Source organism: Plecotus auritus (genome assembly GCF_963455305.1).
Source record: "Plecotus auritus genome assembly, chromosome: 7".
Taxonomy (NCBI): Eukaryota; Metazoa; Chordata; class Mammalia; order Chiroptera; family Vespertilionidae; genus Plecotus; species Plecotus auritus.
The window spans coordinates 15155840-15175562 of NC_137774.1; the positions used below are offsets into that span (position 1 = coordinate 15155840).

At 50.6% G+C, this 19723-nt stretch overlaps 1 protein-coding gene across 1 annotated transcript; it reads right to left on the reverse strand.

Moving 5' to 3' along the window:
• Nucleotides 1–895: 895 nt before the first annotated feature.
• DBF4B (DBF4B-CDC7 kinase regulatory subunit) lies at nucleotides 896–19219 on the reverse strand (the record flags this gene model as incomplete). The annotated part of the gene is made up of 12 exons (XM_080682546.1): nucleotides 19113–19219; nucleotides 18397–18554; nucleotides 15259–15450; nucleotides 14099–14149; nucleotides 12533–12620; nucleotides 11300–11373; nucleotides 9314–9347; nucleotides 7803–7848; nucleotides 5366–5497; nucleotides 2742–2850; nucleotides 2474–2598; nucleotides 896–1673 (listed from the first exon to the last, which is right to left on the reverse strand). The coding sequence occupies exons 1-12, from the start codon at nucleotides 19144–19146 to the stop codon at nucleotides 896–898; spliced, it is 1821 nt and encodes a 606-aa protein (XP_080538672.1). The 5' UTR covers nucleotides 19147–19219.
• Nucleotides 19220–19723: the final 504 nt, after the last annotated feature.

The following is a 19723-nucleotide window of genomic DNA, read 5'->3' on the forward strand; positions in this document are numbered from 1 at the left end:
AGAACCCCGGGTGGGGAGCCCAGACTGAGGCAGGGCAGAGCCAAGAGGGGTCTGTCCCCAGAGGGGCATCTGGCCATATCTTGGGCTCAGGGGAAAGGTCAGCGCTGGGCCCACTCTGAGTGCAGGGAGGGAGCTCTGTGAGTGCAGCAGCGAGCCCCTCCTCTGCTTCATATGTTCCTGAGATCTGTGTGCACAGCGTGGGGTGCCGGGGGAGGGGACACAAACAGGCATTTTGGAAAGCAGGAGCGAGCCACATGCTTGTGAGAAAGGAGGGGCGGGTGGGGGTGGGGAACACCTACCCTGGGCTCTGCGGAGGGGCAGGAAGCCAGGCCAGGGTTCCTGCTGCTCCAGCTTCTTTGTGATCCCTTCCTGTGCCAACCTTGCCTCTGCCTCCTGGCAAGTGGGCAGCTGGCTATGGCCAGACTAGCCCATCACAGATCACTGCCCAGTCAGGAACGTGGTTGGAGATCTGGGTAAGAGGGCAGCCCTCAAGCTGACTCGCTTGGTTCTACCTGAAGACCTGGTGGGTGGGAGGACTCGATCTGTCCACCCTACACTTGGCCATGACAACAGCTGTTCACCTGGACTTCAAAGGCCAGGCTTCGGGCTCCTCTGGCTCCATCAGTGAGGCCCTGGGGCGCTGCTCCTCGGTGTGTGTGGGCTGCCCTGGCTGGGTGAGCAGCAGTCAGCAGAGGTATAACTTATATCTGTGCTCCTGGCCCTCGAGCTGGGAGCTGTCCGGCCTCATGAAGAGCTGCGTGCCCCTGGGGTCTCACAGGAGCAGTTTGCTGCTGGTGCTGGGACACAGGGAGGCAGGGGCTGGAGAGGCTGGCTCCCCCACTGGCAGGCTGAGGGAGGGGGAGGTAGCCTGGCTCTCTGCAGGCCCCCCTGGGGGTTATGTGCCTGCAGCTGAGTGCAGGTGGGCTGACAGCTGGCCCGGAGCTGCCGAGCAGCTGGAAAGTCGGTCAGTCTGCTGAGAGCTAGGGCCAGGGGCTGCACACTCAGAACCCTCAGATCCTGGGGAATATCCTCTCCCAGGCCAGGGGTGCTGGGTGGCCCAGAGCTCTGCTGGCCTGTCTGAGGGCTGCCAGGGGAAGGGGTCTGGGAGGGAGAGGCTGGTCTGTGGGTCGCACAAGGGCAGGGGGGAGGTCAGAGGCCTGGACTCAGGGCCTGGGAGGGGAAGGGAGAAGAGATGTCTGCCATCAGTTGTCCTGGTGCCACAGGGGCTGAGGGCTCTTGAGACAGAGAGTGAGGCTTGTGGCCAGGAGACCCCTGGCCTCTTCTCGGCATTGCCACTGGGGGACCGAACCTTCCGCTTGTGGCCGATACGTGTCGGGTCTGGGCCAGAGGAGAGGTCCGCCAAGTCAGAGCTGGTCAGGAGGCACCGGGAAGTAGGGCTTCTGGACAGCACTGTCCCTGGGGGGTCCCCAACATCAACTGAGCCCCCCAGGTCTTGGCAGCTTGCTGCTGGTCCGAGCATCTCACCAGCCCCCACGCGTTCAGCTGGTGACTTCCTGCTGCCCACCAGCCCATCCTGTTCGTGGATGCTAGGGGCCTGGTGGTCGTCTTCCTTCCTCCTCCTGGGAGATGCTGCCCCGCCATAGGAGGGCTGACCGGGAGGCACAGTCTCAGGAGACAGAGGGTCACGATCCGAAGCCGGGGAGCCTGGCTGCCTGTGGGGACAGACATACCCTGTGGGCCACAGGCTCAATTCCAAAGCAGGCAGTAAGCTGGGGTCCTCTCGGGCCGGCTGAGGGCAGGGCGGGGCATGCATCATGCTACCCTGCTGGGGTTTAGGGTGCTGAAGAGACCTGCCTACTTGGGGTCCCCGTGAAACGCTCTCTCCTTGGGTTTGACCGGCAGCAGTGGCCAGTGCTGTTTGCACCTGTCTTGGCTCTGTGGCCTGTGGTCAGGGATGGCCTGAAGTTAGAGGCCGTTCCATTTAATAACTTCCCAGAGGAGGCTGTGCCCTTTGGCGGCTGGAGGAGGCAGCACAGAGCCTGGCCGTCCAAGCTGGGCCCGGGAAGTGAGGCTGAGGTGGAGACTTGGGCTGAGCTTCCCTGGTGGAAGCTCAGAGAACCCTGGAATTCCACTGAACCGCCTGCAATCCCTTTCTGGGGGTAACTTCTAGAGGCAGAAAGACCTTGCTCTTCACCTACCCAGAGTCCCCCCTCCACACTTCTAGAAGGCCAGACAGGTACACTCCTGGTCATGTGCCTGTCTGGCCGCACTCTGGTCTGGCTCCAACCCAACTGGCTCAACACACATGGAGGTCTTTCCCACCCACTCACTTCTAAAGTAAACAAAATAGAAGATGATTGGAAAGAAAGGTGAGGAAAGAGAAAAACAGCATAGCCTGGCCCATGCTGTCACCAACTGAGGTTCCTTCCCACCTGGAGAGGCAGCAGCAGAGGAGTGAGGGCGGAGCCATGCCCCCCCCCGGCCCCTGGCAGGGCGGCAGCGCGGTGCTCACCTGGGGAGGCTGGCGGGGAAGGGGATCTCCGCAAAGCTGTGGCTGAGCTGGGTGATGATACGATCGACTTCTGCATACAGGTGGGCTTTTAGGGCAAAGCCCTGGTGCTGGGCACCCTGGAGATGCTGTCCGGCGGTGAGAGGAGGCACAAGGCATTAGACAGGAGCAGGATGCCAGCACACCTCCCCGCCGCACCAGGGAGAGACTGGGCAGGAATGGCCCTCTCAGAACAGTCTGGGAAGCAACTGCTTAGTGGGAAGGGGCTCACCGCATGGAGCTCCTCAAAGGCTTCCTGGCAACACTCGCAGTAGCCTTTCCTCCTCCTGGGCATGGTGCGGGTGGCTGATCGTGGGCGTGGCTCTCGGTCCTTGGGTCCTCTGGGGAGGGTACAGGGGGGCAAGTGGTCACTGCTGGAGCCCTCAGAGCGAAACTGTTGCTCCAGGGCCTGGAGCCCAGGCCAGAGAGATGAACTGAAACCGCCATGGAGCTGAGCAGGTGCAGGCAGGCCTGCCTACACTTAGCACCACTTGTCCAAGGATGGCAGGAGAGGCGACGAGGAAGATGAGACCTCCCATGGGCACCCTGTCCTAGCTCTGTCCTTTCTCCGCCCACACATCTCAAACCACTGGAGAGAATTGGTGGTGGCGGCTGACAGCGAGAACTCTTGGAAGAACAATTCCAGCTCTGTGCTCATACCCAAACCCTCGTTCATTTGACCTAAAAATGAAAGGGGACAGGCCCCAACAGTAACAAGGGGGCTGTACTGCCTTTGACCTCCTCCACCTTAAATGTCCCCTGACTCCGTCTGTCCCTCATGCTTACTTGTCCCTTGCACAGCTGGGACAAGTAAGTATGACACAAAACCCAGGAAACATAGGAAAAAATAGGAAAAAAAACCTGATAAATTTAACTACATGCAAGTTTTAAAAAATATAGGCACGGCAGAAAACAAGCAAAGTTAAAAGACAACCCACAAACTGGGGGGTGTGGGGGCCGTGTTATTTATAACTAACAATATAGCAAAGGGCTCATTTCCCTGCTACATGAAGGGCTCCTTACAAATCCGTAAGTGATTAATAACTGAATAGAGAAATGGACAAATGATATGCAGAAGATGCACATCAAGAAATTCAAATGATCCAACAAAACAGATTGAACCTCATTCATAATGAGAAAAAATGAAAATTCTAATCACACCGAGATAACAGTCTTTAATCTATCAGGTTGGTGTAAGCCAACAAGCCTGACAGCTCTCAGTATTAGCCACGGGGATGTGGAAACAGGCTCTCTCCAAGGCGGGTGGGCGTCAGAGCGGTTACTGGCATCATCTCCATGTAAAGCAATTTGGCCGCATTTATCAAAATTATAAATGCAGTACCCTTTGACCCAGCATTTCCACTTTTAGGAATTTATTCTGCAAATATACTTAAACAATCAACTTTTCTTTAACAAGGCTATTCACTACAGCCTTAAAGGGAATAAGGATGCTGTTTCAGTACTAATAGGAAATTAATCTAAGATACAGTAAGTGGCCAAAGCAAGACAGCACAGCAAATACTATGCTGCTCCTTAGGTAAGACGAGGGAACAAAGGACACGATGTACCTCTGTGTACGGAGGCCATCTCTGGAGAGAGACCCACAGTCTGGAGATTAGAGGACGGTTGGGGGAGACTTTTTACTCTAAACCCTTTGTAATGCTTGAATTTTGAACCAAAATAATCTTTTATTTTTTAATCTTCACCTAAGGATATGTTTAGAGAGAGAGAGAGAGAGAGAGATTAATTGGTTGCCTCCCGTACGTGCCCTGATTGGGAATGGAACCTGCAGCCTTTTGGTGTCTAGGATGGTATTCCAATCAACTGAGCCACCTGGCCAAGGCCAAAACAATCATTTTTAAATTAAAAAAATCAAACATTTCCTCCCAGATTTCACACACACACACACACACACACACACACACACACACACACACACACACGGAACCCTGGCCAAAGCCCTCCCTCTGTTTCTCACGTGCAGGTACCAAAGCTTCATTGTTTCACCATCTTCCTTTTACAATCTCTCGGCTGCTCTGCGATTCCCAGGCCACCTCAGGTCTAGCACCACCTACCAGCCCCAGCCCGCAGCCCCCTAGCTGGCTCTCTCGGGTATCCCTTGCGCCTTCTAGGAAAGATGTGAAGGGCATCTGAACTTCACCTCAGCTCCTTCTTTTCTTCCTCCCCTCTGCCTACTGCCACATTCCGTTCTGTTTTTCCTCCCATTTGCACTACTTCCTTTGTGTGCTGGTGGGACATGCAGGCTCTCCTCGGCCCGAGTCTACTTTGTCCTGTTCTCCTGGTCTATGAACTAATGACTCTGTGGCCCAGAAATTAAAAGGGTCTGAGAAGGCACCTAGTCCAGGCACCAAGCCGCATTCCTTCTGCACTTTGGTCAGTGAGGCTCACGTCACACATCTGCAGAGCAGGAATACCAATGGGCCTGTAAGCCGCTTCGATGTATCAAATCGCCCAGGGAGCTTGCGAGGATGCAGCTTTTGGGGCTCCATAATCAGAGACCGTGATTCTGTAGGTGTGAAGTGGGGTCCAGAAACCATTTTTAATGGGACCTCAGGGAACTCTGATTGAAGGTGGTCTATAGATTTGAGTTTCAGAAACCAGCCTATTGTCCTCTGGACACCAGTCAAATCCTTCAGTAGGAAGAATTTATTTGGAGAACACCAAATAAAACGGGTGAACACTCCTTGTGTCTCTCTTCTCTGGGCTAAGTTCCCAGAATAGACTTCGCCTAAGGAGCTGACACATGGCCATTCCCAAACCTGAGCAGCAGGCCCCCGAGGGGAGGGACCTTGGCCTGTCACCAGCCCTTGTTAATCAGGAACCAGAAAGACCCACCTGGTATGGCGCGAGCTGCTCGGCATTGTCAGGGCCTCAAAGGGACTTGCATCTTTGGGTCCCAGAAAAGAAATTTCAGGAAAGGATTTAAACTGATGGTGGAAAGGACGAAACTTCCTGAAACACAGAAAACTTCCACGTTGACTATAGTGGGAAAGAAAGGGTGAGGAAGGGGTGCCAGCCAACTCCCTAGAGTTCCAATCCTGATAAAGTGGACTCTCACCCGCACATCTTTTAGGTTCTAGAACAAAATTCTCATCAGCCTTAGTGGGTGAAATTACTTATGCTCTCCCTGTCTACTTTCTACTGACTCAGCTGAATGCTACAGCCACCCCCTGAGCTCTGAGCTGAGGGAACAAGTGGGGTAGATGAAGCACAAAAGGTTCGGGAACTCGCCCAAAACCTCACAGCCAGTATGTGGTCAACATCAGACCCGAAGTCACATCTCCCGACCCTTCCATTTTGTTCCTCGACCCTAGAACAATCTTGGGAGACTCTAGCCTCACAGAATCTAAATGGAAGGATGTCTGAACCACAGCAGTGATGTCCCTGCTCCACTAAGAGCAACACTTGCTCTGGGCTGGTCCTCGGCACCCTCTGCAGGGGAGAGTTCCGAACAGAAAGCAGGCCCAGTGCAGGTTCCGGAGTGTCAGACCCACACTGGGTGGTTTGGTGGTCTGCCTCAGGTTGCCCACATTCCAGCTCGGATCATGTGTGGACACTCAGCAAACCCCGTGACATAACTGTGGGCACCCTGTGTTTGGTGCCCTGGCCTGTGCTCCAGGGCCAGTGCAGGCCATGGTTTCCTGGGTGGTCCAGTGAGAGCCCTGTGGCCTCAGGAGTGAACAGATTCCTTGGACCCTTAAAGGGAAAAGGGTGCCCTCCACAGCCCTGGTACCCCATTTCTTTCTCTTCAAAGTTGTTTTGTTCCTGCTTAGGAGGCTGGGATGCTGAGGTTGGAAAGGTTACCAGGCTTTGAAGAGCACCTGATTCAGAACGGCACATAAAAAGAATCACAAGAGCCCTAGCCGGTTTGGCTCGGTGGATAGAGCATCGGCCTGCGGACTGAAGGGTCCCAGGTTCGATTCTGGTCAAGGGCATGTACCTTGGTTGCAGGCACATCCCCAGTAGGGGGTGTGCAGGAGGCAGCTGATCGATGTTTCTCTCTCATCGATGTTTCTAACTATCCCTCTCCCTTCCTCTCTGTAAAAAATCAATAAAAAAAAAAAAGAAAGAAGAATCACAAGAAACCTCAGCTCCGCCTGGATCTCCTCTGTTGCCTATGATGCTAGGGGCACACAAGTACGTGTACCCCCTCCAGCGACAGTGGCATCACCTGTGCCTGCCATGTGCGGGGAGAGATCCTGAGGCATTGACAGTATCTCTCAGCTGCCGAATATGAGTCATGACGACTTATATTTAACTGCTTGTGAAGGGGCTGGGATTGACAGACATGGACCCCATCCCACTGGAACTAGACAAAATAGCACCTCATTGCCAACCCTACGTTCTCTCCACTCATTTCTGGGCCACCAAAGCCACGTCTGCACTGTGTGCAGCGGCTGAGAAGGGAATTCAGGCCCACCTGGAGGATGGGCAGGCATGCCAGGCTCACAGGGCTGGGTCTCTAGCTGCTCTGCATGGGGCTGAGAGGCCCAGAAAATTCTGGTCCCAGGTCCAGATGAGCTTTTTCTTTTTTCAAAACCCTTTCTTTTGAGAGAATTATAGATTCACATGGACTTTGATCTAGTACTTACTGAAGAGTCAGCGATAACCCAGGTGGCTAACAGCTCGTCAGGTTAACATCAATGGACTCTCCTGCTCCAGGTAAAAAGGGGCCCCAATGGTGGACAGGGCAGAGTGGAAGGGTGCCGGATGGGACAGTTAGGACACCTGGAGTCTAGCCTCAGCTAGTGAAGTGGGTATGTGCAAGTCCTTCCTTCCTTGACCTCAGTTTCCCCACTAGGAAGAGGATGGACTCTCCCACTGAGAGCCGTCGTGAGATGGCACGTGCCAGGAGAGGGCCCTGCACAGCAAAACAGAAGGGTTTCAAGTGCAAGGGAATCGCAGCACCACCCCCAGCACCCTGACCTCCGCCAAGACGACTGCGCTAGCCCTGCACTGGGTCTAACCACCATTGGATAGGAGTGTCAGCACACACCTAGGAGTAAATGAGACCATAAAAGCAGAGCGTTAGGAGGAGGTAATTCACACACGGGATCATTGACCTCTGACTCATACCAAGAGGAGTGCCAGCTGTGCAGTGCGCCCTCAGAGGTCCCCCCTGGTCTATGTGAGACTTCACGACGGGAGAAATGTGGCTTCTGGGAAGACACGGGTGCAGGGCTGAGGGGCTCCATGACCCCACGTCAGCGTGGGACCCGGCCTCCGTGTGGGCCTGGTGGGGGTGAGGGGAGAGGGGGGAGGCCCCACTTACCTGCTCTCATCTTCAATTTTGAGGAACGGTGCCTTCAGTCTGGCCACTGGAAAGGAAGAGTGCACACATTAGCCATCTGTCTGCTCCAGTGCAGGGCCCGCGCGGCACACACAGGAAGTGCTGAGAGGCATGGCCCTGCCAAAGCCTAAGGGCCTCTCAGAGCTGGAACACGTGCTGCCCCAAGGTGCGCCTTTCCATGTGGGAGACGTGAGGCGGCCACTCCCACCTTTTCCCGCCTCCGCCCCGGGAGAAAGAGTTCCATTATTGGGGCAGAGGCTGCAGGGTGCCCGGGGTCCCAGGCATGCCCTCCGTCCGCAGGATAGAGGAGCCTCCTGCATGTGGGTCCTGGAGACTGTAACTGACCACCAGAAACCGAGCTGAGCGGGAGATCCAGCCCCTGCTGCTTTCTGCTAAAAGCTGCTTCCCAGACCTTTCCTCCCAGGGTCAGAATCCTGAGGGGCCTGCGGACACTCCCAGCATTCCCATGAGGACCCTGGTTTATTTTGGGGCGGGGGAGGGGGCGGGGAGGAGCAGTGAGGGAGAGAACTAAAGAGTGTTTAGAGATCTTAGCAGAAGGATGGTAAAAAAAACATCAAAGGTGAAATCTGGTTCATGAACAAAATAGGGCAAAGGGGTTCTGGGAGGACAAATTTGGAGTCAGTTAATCAAGAGATTCACCCCCGCCTGGCTAGTTAGCCTCACAGGGCACCAAATCTCGTAGGCAAACCAGTTCTACCCTCCCACGGTGACCAGAAGTCCTGTCAAAAGGGCTGGAAGCCTGGGCAGAACTAACAGCCACCAAATCTCCAAAGAGGCTGGCACCTCACAGCTTCTAGACCCGTTCGAAGAGGCCACCAGCGCCCAAGCGAAAAAAAAAGCTTCCTTTCTCCCAGTAATTACTTCTTTCGGGGCGAGTCCTTGTCTAATTAACTGAGACAGTTATTAAAATCAATTCCCCCACAGGTTTCCTTGAATTTCGAGCACGAGAGGTGCCAAGTGACTTTTCTTAGCTCCTGCTTGTGCACGAATAAATGCCACTTAAAGAGCATCTTTGGGAGAAACATCCAGGAGGAGAAACTCTCCTGCTGTCCAAGAGGAGCTGGGAGCCGGGCCTGTCAATCTGCCTGTTTGTCAATTTCAGGGAGTTGGCATTTCTGAAAGTGGTAGGCAGCTGTTCAACTGCCCACTCCAAACTGAATCAGAAGGAAAAGGATGTGGAACTTCAGCGGATGGCCAGGAACAGCCAGAGGACGCAGGAGCCAGCGTGACCGCATGGGGTCTTGGCTCTCAGGAGAAGCCCCAGCCCAGCAGCTCTAGATTTGCTCATGGATGCCCCTCTTCTGCCAGTGTCCTCTCCCAAGCCCAGGCCCTGGAAACACGATGGGACAACACAACCTGGACTTGCTTCCTGCCGCAGAAAAGTGAGCAGATGCTGCCACAGAGGGAGTTGCAGGGAAGCGTTTAGGAAGGGAGGGACTGCAATTAGATGAGGGAACAGCTCCCACACTGACCTTTCCGTGTTCTTGACTCTGCGGGACACGTTCCCTAAATGGAAAGGGAAAATAGGTTAAGGGGGTCGGGGAACCGGGCTGGTGAGCTGAGTCGCTGTGAGTCTGCCCCACTTTGCTTCCTGTTGTCAGCTGGGTTCTGAGCTAGAACTGACCTGAGTACAATGGCTCCCTCCGCCTCCCCAGGAACACAATGAGTGGTGAGCATTGTGTGCGAATCTCAAGCTGGCTTTGTGGAGGGAATGCAGGCTGGAGCAACAGCAAGCGCTGTGGAGCCCCACAGGCCTGTGATGTGAGGAGCATGCACCACCTCCTTGGATGTGGCACAAATGGGCAGGGGCAGGTAACAGACCTGACACAGGTAGGTGCTCAATAAACAGCTGCCCAGCCGGTGTGGCTCAGTGCTTAAGCACCAACCTATGAACCAGGACAGGACATCCTGGTTCAATTCCTGGTCAGGGCACATGCCTGGGTTGTGGGCTCGATCCCCAGTAGGGGGCGTGCAGGAGGTAGCCAATCAATGATTCTCTCTCATCATTGATGTTTCTATCTCTCTTTCCCTTCCTCTCTGAAATTAAAAAATAAAATAAAATAAATAAAAAATAAATGGCAGCTGGTAGGTAAATCCAGGCCATCCAGGCATGCTGCCATCCCAGGTCAGCTTCCAGGACAAGGGTGAAGACAATGCCTTTTGCTTTCCTGTGCCACCCAACTGGTGGTCAAAACCAACATTTAGGCCAAAGTCAAACAAAGCTAATATTAAAAACTAAATGGAAAAAAATAAGAAATCATTTAGGGTTGGGGATGGGGCAAGATTCGAGAGCCAGTCAATCCATGACTGCAAAACCTCCTACAGGCCACACATCCGGGGCAAAGACACCCACAGTAGCCTTCCACATCCCCTCATATATCAGCAGACTGTACCCAGAACTCACTCCAAAAGACTCCCAAGCATCTACACAACAGATTATTAAGTGGACAGAGCCAAGTAAAAATACTGTGCATTTGCACGAAAGGGAGAATTAAAAAAAATATATTTTATTGATTTTTTACAGAGAGGAAGGGAGAGGGATAGAGAGTTAGAAACATCGATCAGCTGCCTCCTGCACACCCCCTACTGGGGATGTGCCCACAACCAAGGTACATGCCCTTGACTGGAATCGAACCTGGGACCCTTCAGTCCGCAGGCCGACGCTCTATTTTGCCCAAACCAGTTAGGGCAAAGGGGAGAATTTTTGCTGCACATGCACAGAGTCCTGGAAGGACACCTGGCGAACTGTTCACACTGCTTATCTCAAGGAGGGCGGTGGCTGGGGAACAGAAGTTGGAGAGACTTTCACCATATACCTTTTCCAATTACGACAACACAAATCTATTGACCATCTATTTTGCTTCCCACAGATGCCTAGACCAGAGGGTGCAGGGCAAGGGGCGCTGAGGCTGAGTGCTCCACTGGGGGTGCATGTGGTTTCCTACAGCTCTTGGTCCTGCTCCTAGGTGCCAGGCCCTGAGTGGACCTGCAGGGCTTAGTCCTTCCTCCGATTCTGGTCGGTGAAAGCTCTGTGGCTTTAAGTTAGTCTGGACTCTCTGGATACGATACACACAGTTCTAACTGCAGCAAAGGAAGGAAAAGCCAAACCAGAATTTGGACTGTGGCAGCTATTTCAAACCACACCTGCCACCCCTGCCCCCACCCATGCTATCTGTAGGCTCATGCCCAGGCTAAGAGATGTCCCCAAAAAGGCAGGCTGGCCAGGAAGCCGTGGGCATTTGTTTTCTGTAGGCCAGGACTACCCGAGGCCAGGCGGCACTGAATGCCTGGTGTGTCACAGGGGATCTGCAGGCTAAGCACCCCAGGGATGAGCTAACCCAGAGGCTGCACTCCTCCTACTTTCCCAGAATGGCCAGGGACAGAGGGCTTGGGTGGGCCATAGATTTACTAAAGCTGCAAACAGCTTGCAAACCGTCCATTTCAGCAGGATGACCTACCTCTGGCTTCTTTGGCCCTTGTTTCTTCACACATAAAGCATCTAGAGAGAGCTGCTGCACCTGCATCATCATTTCTGTGGAGAAAACAGAGGGCCGTGGCTAAAGGTTTCCACTCCTCATTTCCCCGGCGAAGCCCCTTCCTGGGGACTAGTCTCACCAGGCCTGGCACATTGGATCACACCAGCCTTGCCTGCCACCTTCTGGCTACATGTCACCTTTGCACCTGCTGATAAAAGAAATGGCTGGGTCCTCTATCCCTGGAAAAGGACCTAACCTAGCATGGCTTCATGCTCTTTGGTAGCACTGAGTACAGCTCCTTTTCTTAAAATCCTCATCTGAGGAGGATATGTTTATTGATTTTATTTTTTATTTTTTAGAGGGTGAAGCAGGGGGAAGGGGAAGATAGAGAAACATCTCTGTGAGAGAGACACATTGATTGGTCGCCTCCTGCATATGCCCCAACTGGGGCCAGGGATCCAGCCTGCAACCAAGGTATATGCCCTTGACCCATAATCAAACCCGTGGCTCTTTGGTCTGTGGGCCGACGCTCTAACCACTGAGCAACTGGCCAGGGCAGTTGATTGATTTTCTATCTCTCTGGCAGATCTCAGGCTGGATCTGGACCAGTCCCCTTCAAGGATCAGAGGAAAGCCAATACATAATGGAGCTGGATATGAGGGCCGGTCACTGCCAGCCCACTCAGGACAGCTGTTCTGCTGCAAACTTATTACAACCTGCAAACGGGTGTGAGGCAACCCCATGAAAAAGAGAGAACATGGGGTTTAATTGGGCCAAACCAGGCTGGAATGTGGATCACACTACTCATTCCTGGTGAGACTATGGATAATGTACTTAATCCCCCTAAGGCTCAATCTTCGAATCAGTGCACTAGGCAGAGGACTGTGGTGAGGATTAAAAGAGGTAATTCCTAGCACGGAGTAAATACCCGGTAAGTGGTCATGGATATTAGGGTTATTTCCTTATTTGTAAAACAAGATTACTACGTTAGCTTGAGGCATGCTGTTGAGTGGGTTAAACAGGATAGCACCTTCTAGTACATACACTCTGCTGTTGTTACAGCTGATCTCCACACCCTCCCACCTTTGTGGATCAACACGGTAACTGAGCATGCCTGGCTTCCAGCCAGCTTACAACTCCGATCCCTCTAAAAGCAGACATTCCCAGTCAGTCACCAACTCTGCCCTCCGTAGGAGCCCTGGGCAGAAATGGTACCGTCCACATGCAGAATCTTCACTCCCCAGGAGCGGGCATTGGTCAGGAGGCTGCTGGGGCTCCCGCTGCCTCCTCCGCTGCTGCTCCCCTGGAAAGACGAAGCAGAGTCAGGCAGGAGCAGGAGCAGGAGCCGCCACAGGGCCTGAACACTACGGGGACACGTTGTCCTGGCTTCTGTGAGCTCTGGACACCAGCCTTCCATGTGGGCTGGCCACATCTGGACGGGATGGAGTGCTGGTCTACCTGCACACCCTGCTCCGGCCACCTTGTGACCAGGAAGGAACACATGCTTGTAAGAGAGCTGCTTGTTGGGAGGGCCTCTGTGAAGAAAGCTCACAGTAAGTAATGAATACCGGTGACAATCACCATCATCCAGTAGGAAGCTATGCTGGCCACACTTTTCCTGCCCTGCTGCCCAAATCTGACATCACCCTCCCTCATCACAGCCAATGCATCCATCCTCATGTCACTTTAATGACTCCTCTCACAAGATCACGTTAATTAATTCCTCTCCTGCCACTTAACTTGAATGGTTCTGGGTTCTCACAAAAGGTATAAACAGCTACTTTGTAAAAGGTTTACGGTCTGGCCCTGGCTGGGTAGCTCAGTTCGTTAAAGCATTGTCTCGATATGCCAAGGTTGTGGGTTCGATCGCTGGCCAGGGCACATACAAGAATCAACCAATGAATGCATCAATAAGTGGAACAACAAATTGATGTTTGTTTCTCTCTTGCCTTCCCACCCTTCCTCTCTCTCTCTCAAGTCAATAAATAAATTTTAAAAATCTTTAAGAAAATAGGTTTACAAAGTCTAGCTTCACATCCCACAGCATCCCTCCAAGATTCTCTTGGTAGACACTGAGTCGGAAAAATCAAGGAGTCAAATCCTGGCTATACCACTGACATCCTAGACCAGTGGTCGGCAAACTCATTAGTCAACAGAGCCAAATATCAACAGTACAACGATTGACATTTCTTTTGAGAGCCTAATTTTTTAAACTTCTTCTAACGCCACTTCTTCAAAATAGACTCGCCCAGGCCGTGGTATTTTGTGGAAGAGCCACACTCAAGGGGCCAAAGATCCGCATGTGGCTCGCGAGCCGCAGTTTGCCGACCACAGCCCTAGGTGACTCTAGACAAATTACTTAACTTCTCTGAGCTCCAATTCTTCATTTCTAAGAAGAAAACAACAATACATCTCATAGGTTGGGTGTTTTGTGTTAGTAGAGTTGACCCTTGAACAATGCAGCAATAAGGGGTTCTGACCCCTGTGTAGCTGAAAATCCACACAAAACTTGTCCCTTGGTATTCATTGGGGATTGGTTCCATGACTTCCCACAGATACCAAAATCCATTGGTACTCAAGTACCCTATATAAAACGGCATAGATCAATGAATACAGTTGGCCATTCACACCTGCGCACTCCCACCCATGGATCAAAAACATTACAGGTATTTACTGGGGAAAAAAAAAAAAAGCCTACATATAAGTGGATCTGTACAGTTCAAGCCTGTGTTGTTTGAGGGTCATGTGTACTTCAGAAGAACCGTGGGACCCTCAGCTCACCTGATTTCTGATGGCCTTCTGCAGTAGCTCCTTCCCTCTGCTCAGAGGTACCTGACAGGAAGAGCAATGAGAGATGTTATATAAACCACCTGTGCAGAAATAGGTATTTACACAGGTGCTGGCCAGGAGACATGTCTTGGAAAACTGGGAGCAACCACAGCTCAGAAGTGGCCGAAATGAGAGCCTAGAACCTTTTGGAGGTAAAGGTAGAGCCACACCCAAGTTCAGATAATCCATGGGTAGCTGAGGCCTGGACCCTGGTGGAGAAGGACATTTTGAATTCACCAGAGGTCAAAGTGTTACAAATGTTCTAAGACTTCCCTTTAAGGGTCTCTGCACTCTCCACAGATAAGTGTAGGCCAATTCGAACAAGCCCCCTCTGGTTCAGAGGACCCTCCTATTGTTTCTGAACCCCTGACTCTGCAATCCCATAAAAAGGGACTATCTATCTATCTATCTATCTATCTATCATCTATCTATCTAAAAGGCTACTATGCTAAGTGTCCAACCGTCCGCTATGATGCACACTGACCACCAGGGGGCAGACACTCAACACAAGAGCTGCCATTTTAATCATGCTACAACATGGATGAACCTTGAAAACATGCTAAGTGAAATAAGCCACAAACAAAAGGAGAAATATCAGTGATTCCACTGATATGAGGTATCTAAAAGAGGCAAATTCATAGAGACAGAAAGGAATTGTAGGGAAGGGAAATGGGAAGCTATTGCTTAATGGTTATAGAGTTTCTGTTTGGGGTGATGTTTTGGAAACAAAAAAGTGGTGATGGTTACACCACAGTGTGAATATAATTAATGCCAATGAACTATACACTTAAAAATGGTTAAAATGGCATATTTTTATATACACTTTACCACAATTTTAAAACATCTTAAAAGTTATGGCTTGAAGGAGTACCTCTGTCTACCTTCTGTTATATGGCAAAAACAAATGCTAGAGCCATGGAGTGGGGCAATGATTATCCTATATATATATGTAAGAGAGACACATCTATTGGTTGCCTCCCACCGGTGCCGGGGACCGAGCCTGCAACTGAGGTACATGCCCTTGACCAGAATTGAACCTGCAACACTTCAATCCGCGGGGCCAATGCTCTACCCATTGAGAAAAACTGGCTAGGGCTCCACGAGGTTCTTACCAAGTCTACCGGTTTCTGTGAAGGCCTGGTGTGGCTGCCCTTTGGATCGGCCATGGACGGTGTTTCCACTCTGACCTCGCTGGGGCTGGAGCTGGAGCAGCCTCTGTGGCTTGTCCCACTGCTCTCTGCCTTCGCCTCCCTGCGGCTGGACACGATGTAACTTACTTCTTTGCTCAGAAAACCCTCAATTACCTGAAACCAGATCACAGAGGTGGCTGAAAACCAAAGGCAGATGTGGAATCATCGATACTGAGAGGCTGGAGAGGAAATCTTGGCTGCTAGAAGTTCCAGAATCAATGTCTTTAAATAGACCAAATGCGCCCTAACTGGTTTGGCTCAGTGGATAGAGCATCGGCCTGCAGACTCAAGGGTCCCAGGTTCGATTCCAGCCAGGGGCATGTACCTTGGTTGCAGGCACATGCCCAGTAGGGAGTGTGCAGGAGGCAGCTGATCGATGTTTCTCTCTCACTGATGTTTCTAACTCTCTATCCCTCTCCGTTCCTCTCTGTAAAAAATCAATAAAATATATTTTTAAAAAATAAAAATAAATAGCCCTAGCCAGTTTGGTTCAGTGGAAAGAGCGTTGGCCTGCGGACTGAAGGGTTCCAGGTTTGATTCCGGTCAAAGGCACATGCCTGGGTTGCGGGCTCGGTCCCCATTGTGGGGCGTGCAGGAGGCAGCCAATCAATGATACTCTCTCATTATTGATGTTTCTTTTTTTTTAAAAATATATTTTATTGATTTTTTACAGAGAGGAAGGGAGAGGGATAGAGAGTCAGAAATATCGATGGGAGAGAAACATCAATCAGCTGCCTCTTGCACACCCCCCACTGGGGATGTGCCCGCAACCAAGGTACACGCCCTTGACCGGAATCAAACCTGGAACCCTTCAGTTTCAGTCCGCAGGCCGACGCTCTATCCACTAAGCCAAACCAGTCAGGGCATCATCATTGATGTTTCTATCGCTCTCTTCTTCTCCCTTCCTCTCTGAAATAAATAAAAATATATTTTTAAAGAAATAAATAAAAATAAAAATAAATAGACCAAGCGCAGTTCTGCACTGGGCCCCCAAGTAGACATAGTCCTGAAATATAAAATCTGGGGTAGCAATGCTTGTACCAGACTTTATTTATTTTTTGTTAATCCTCACCCGAGGATATTTTTCTATTGATTTTTAGAGAGAGTGGAAGGGAGAGGGAGAGAGAGAAACATCGATGTCGAACCCCAACCAGAGCCAGGGAACCTGCAACTAAGGTACGTGCCCTTGACTGGAATTGAACCCGGGACCCTTCAGTCCGCAGGTCAACACTGTATCCACTGAGCCAAACCGGCCAGGGCTGATGGACAGTTTAATGGCTGTACATTCCTCCCAACTCATTTGCAATCTGACTTTGCTGTTCTTTCTATCAGGAGGGAGAGGCCTATTCTTCATCCCCTTGGATAGGATTCCTGTTGTCGAATACAATGGCGTAAATAATATGTGTGGGTTCTAGAGCCTCGGCCACAGAAGAGGCCTTGTAGCTTCTCCCTTCACCTTCTGGAAAGACCCTGAGACCACAGGCTGGTCTAGCTTACTGTATATGCACATGATAGTATACATTCATACAATGCATGTAAGAAGCTTCTCATATGCATGAGAAGCCACAGAGGCAGCCCGCACCAACTGCCAGAAGTGTGCGTGAGGTCACCTTGGTCCTTCCAGCCCAGCTGACCCTCCAGCCAAATGTAGCTGCAAGAGAAACCACCATGCCAACCCAGAGAATAGTGAGAAATAACTTGTGTTAAGGCCAAATCCTGGGGTGTTTTTGTTTGTTTGTTTGTTGTATAGCAAAGGCTAAATAATAGGGAAGACTAAAAGTTCAAAATGTACTTTGGGGCCAGTTTGGGTGTATGATGGTCATTCAGTCCATCCCTGCTGCTGAGTCTCTACATCCCTGAGTTTCTGTTAGATTGACAGCAAAGAGTCTCTGCATTCCCCAGTGACCCACTGCTCTTGGGCCAAGCACTATCATCCTATCTTCTAAACACAAGAGCTGTCCATGCCCACCCTGACTAAAAGTACCACATGACAGCCGAAACCGGTTTGGCTCAGTGGATAGAGCGTCGGCCTGCGGACTGAAGGGTCCCGGGTTCGATTCCGGTCAAGGGCATGTACCTTGGCTGCGGGCACATCCCCAGTAGGGGGCGTGCAGGAGGCAGCTGATCGATGTTTCTCTCATCGATGTTTCTAGCTTTCTATCCCTCTCCCTTCCTCTCTGTAAAAATATCAATAAAATATATTTAAAAAAAAAAATAAAAAAAAATAAAAGTACCACATGACATATATCTGCTTTAAAAAGATTTTAAAGGACTCAAACACAGCAAATGCTCTTTACCCAAAGTTGTTCACCACAGTGTTATTTGTAAGAGCTCAGATTTAGAAATAATCTAAATGGCCATAGGGTAAGTTAAGTAAATTAACAATCTACTCAAAAGAATATTATATTCTCATTACAAATAATGCATATGAGGGACAATAATGATAGGAAAGTGCTAATGTTTTAAGGAAAGTACCAACAAAAAGTTGGTAATGAAAATGTATTTATGATCATAGCTACACAGAAAATAAGCATTAAAAAAAAAGGATAGACTACAGAAGTAGATAAAAGGTTACTCAGGGTTGGGAGTATTGAGAGGAAATGGGGAGTGACTGACATGGTCTGAGTTTCTTTTTTAGGGTGATGAAAATATTCTAAAATTGACTGTATAATCACACTTGGCCATCTCTGTGACTATACAAAAAAAAAAACACACCAAAACCCACTGAATTATTCACTTTAAATGGGTGAACTGTATCTCAATAAAGTTGTGAAAGAAAATGAAAGAAAGAGAAAAAGACTCCAGGAAAAAATAAATACATCAAAATGATGGTTGTCACTTGCAGCAGTTCCATGTTCTCTAACATTTCTAGAAGGAGCAGATTATTTTTCCCCCTAATTAGAAGAAAAATAATAGCTTTATTTTAAAAAGTGGCTTATACTAAAAATTGCTTTGGGAAAATGTAGCAATACCACTGAAGATACCTGGAAGACAGGTATAATCCTTCTCCGGCTCCTGCCCTACAACCCAGGGATCCCAGGAGAGAAGCACTTGGCATACCCCACCCAGCTGCTGGATTGCCTCCGTCAAAAACTGGAGAGTCTTGCCAGCAGGCAGATCCAAGTAAAAGGACTTTCCAGAAAAGGGCTGCTGCCTCCTAGCATCTGGCGAGCTCTTCTGGCATTTTTTCAGACAACTGGAAACCCCCAGCTGAGCCCCTAGGAAACAACAACAAAGAAGAACAAAGTGAGAAGCTTGAGCTAAGAGAGAGTCCTGTAAGTCAAGCCGCTCTCACCGACAGCCTCTGTGTGGTGTATTACTGTTTAAAAGGCAAAAACCGAACAGCGTATCTGTAACATCCCAGCACTAAAACTAGATGATACTAAAAGAGAGGTGAGGAGAGTACTGAGGGAAGTGACTAGGTAGGTGCTAAAAGAGTTAGATAACCGACTGGAGGGTGTTTAAGATAAACTTACTATTTTATGATAAAAACTACCGTGAATATGGGTTTAAATATTCGTGATTGTTCAACCATGACTCCCCATCTGTCTGCCAATCTTGTTCATAATATCAGACTGAAAGCTCTTGTTTGACCTCTTCCCAAATTCCTAAATGATCCATGACATCCATTAACACGTACAACACTCACACACAAACCCACTAATCATTAAAAAACCCCAACAGGGCTAACATCTCTCGACTTTTTCCTCCCAAGAGGCTCTGGGGCAGAAGTAGCACATTTGACCTTGCATCCCTAGTTCTAACCTGTTACCTACCTAGGTCCGGAGCCCAGAGCCTACTCTCAGCCATTGAACTCTCCAGCTCAAGGCAATGGTCCCTGAAAAAGAAGGACAAAACGGCTGAAGCAGCCCTGGCCTGTGTGGCTCAGTAGGTCGGGTGTCCTTTGGTGCACGGAGAGGTCGCTGGTGGTTCCCAGTCAGGGCACACGCCCAGGTTGCCGGCTCGATCCCCGGTAGGGGGCGTGCAGGAGGCAGCCCATCGATGTTCCTTCCGCTCACATCGTTGTTTCCTTCCTTTCACCCTCTCCCCTCCTCTCGCTCTAAAAAGAATAAAAAATCAATAAAAATGTTTAAAAACAAACAAACAAAAACCCAGCTGAATCACCTTCACTAGCCTACGACCTTCCACCATCCCCTCCCCCCATCCCCACCTCACCTCCCAAACCCCCACAATCCCCTCCCTCCCATCCCCACCTCACCTCCCAAACCCCCACAATCCCCAAAGTGGGTACCAGGAATAGCAAGACTCAACTGCATCCCTACCCACATTCCATTTCAACTCCGGAGACACCTTGCAGGCAATGGTAACCTCAGTTCCTCCGACTCCTTTAGATCTCTGTCCACTCAACTCCTGTGACCCCTCCTGG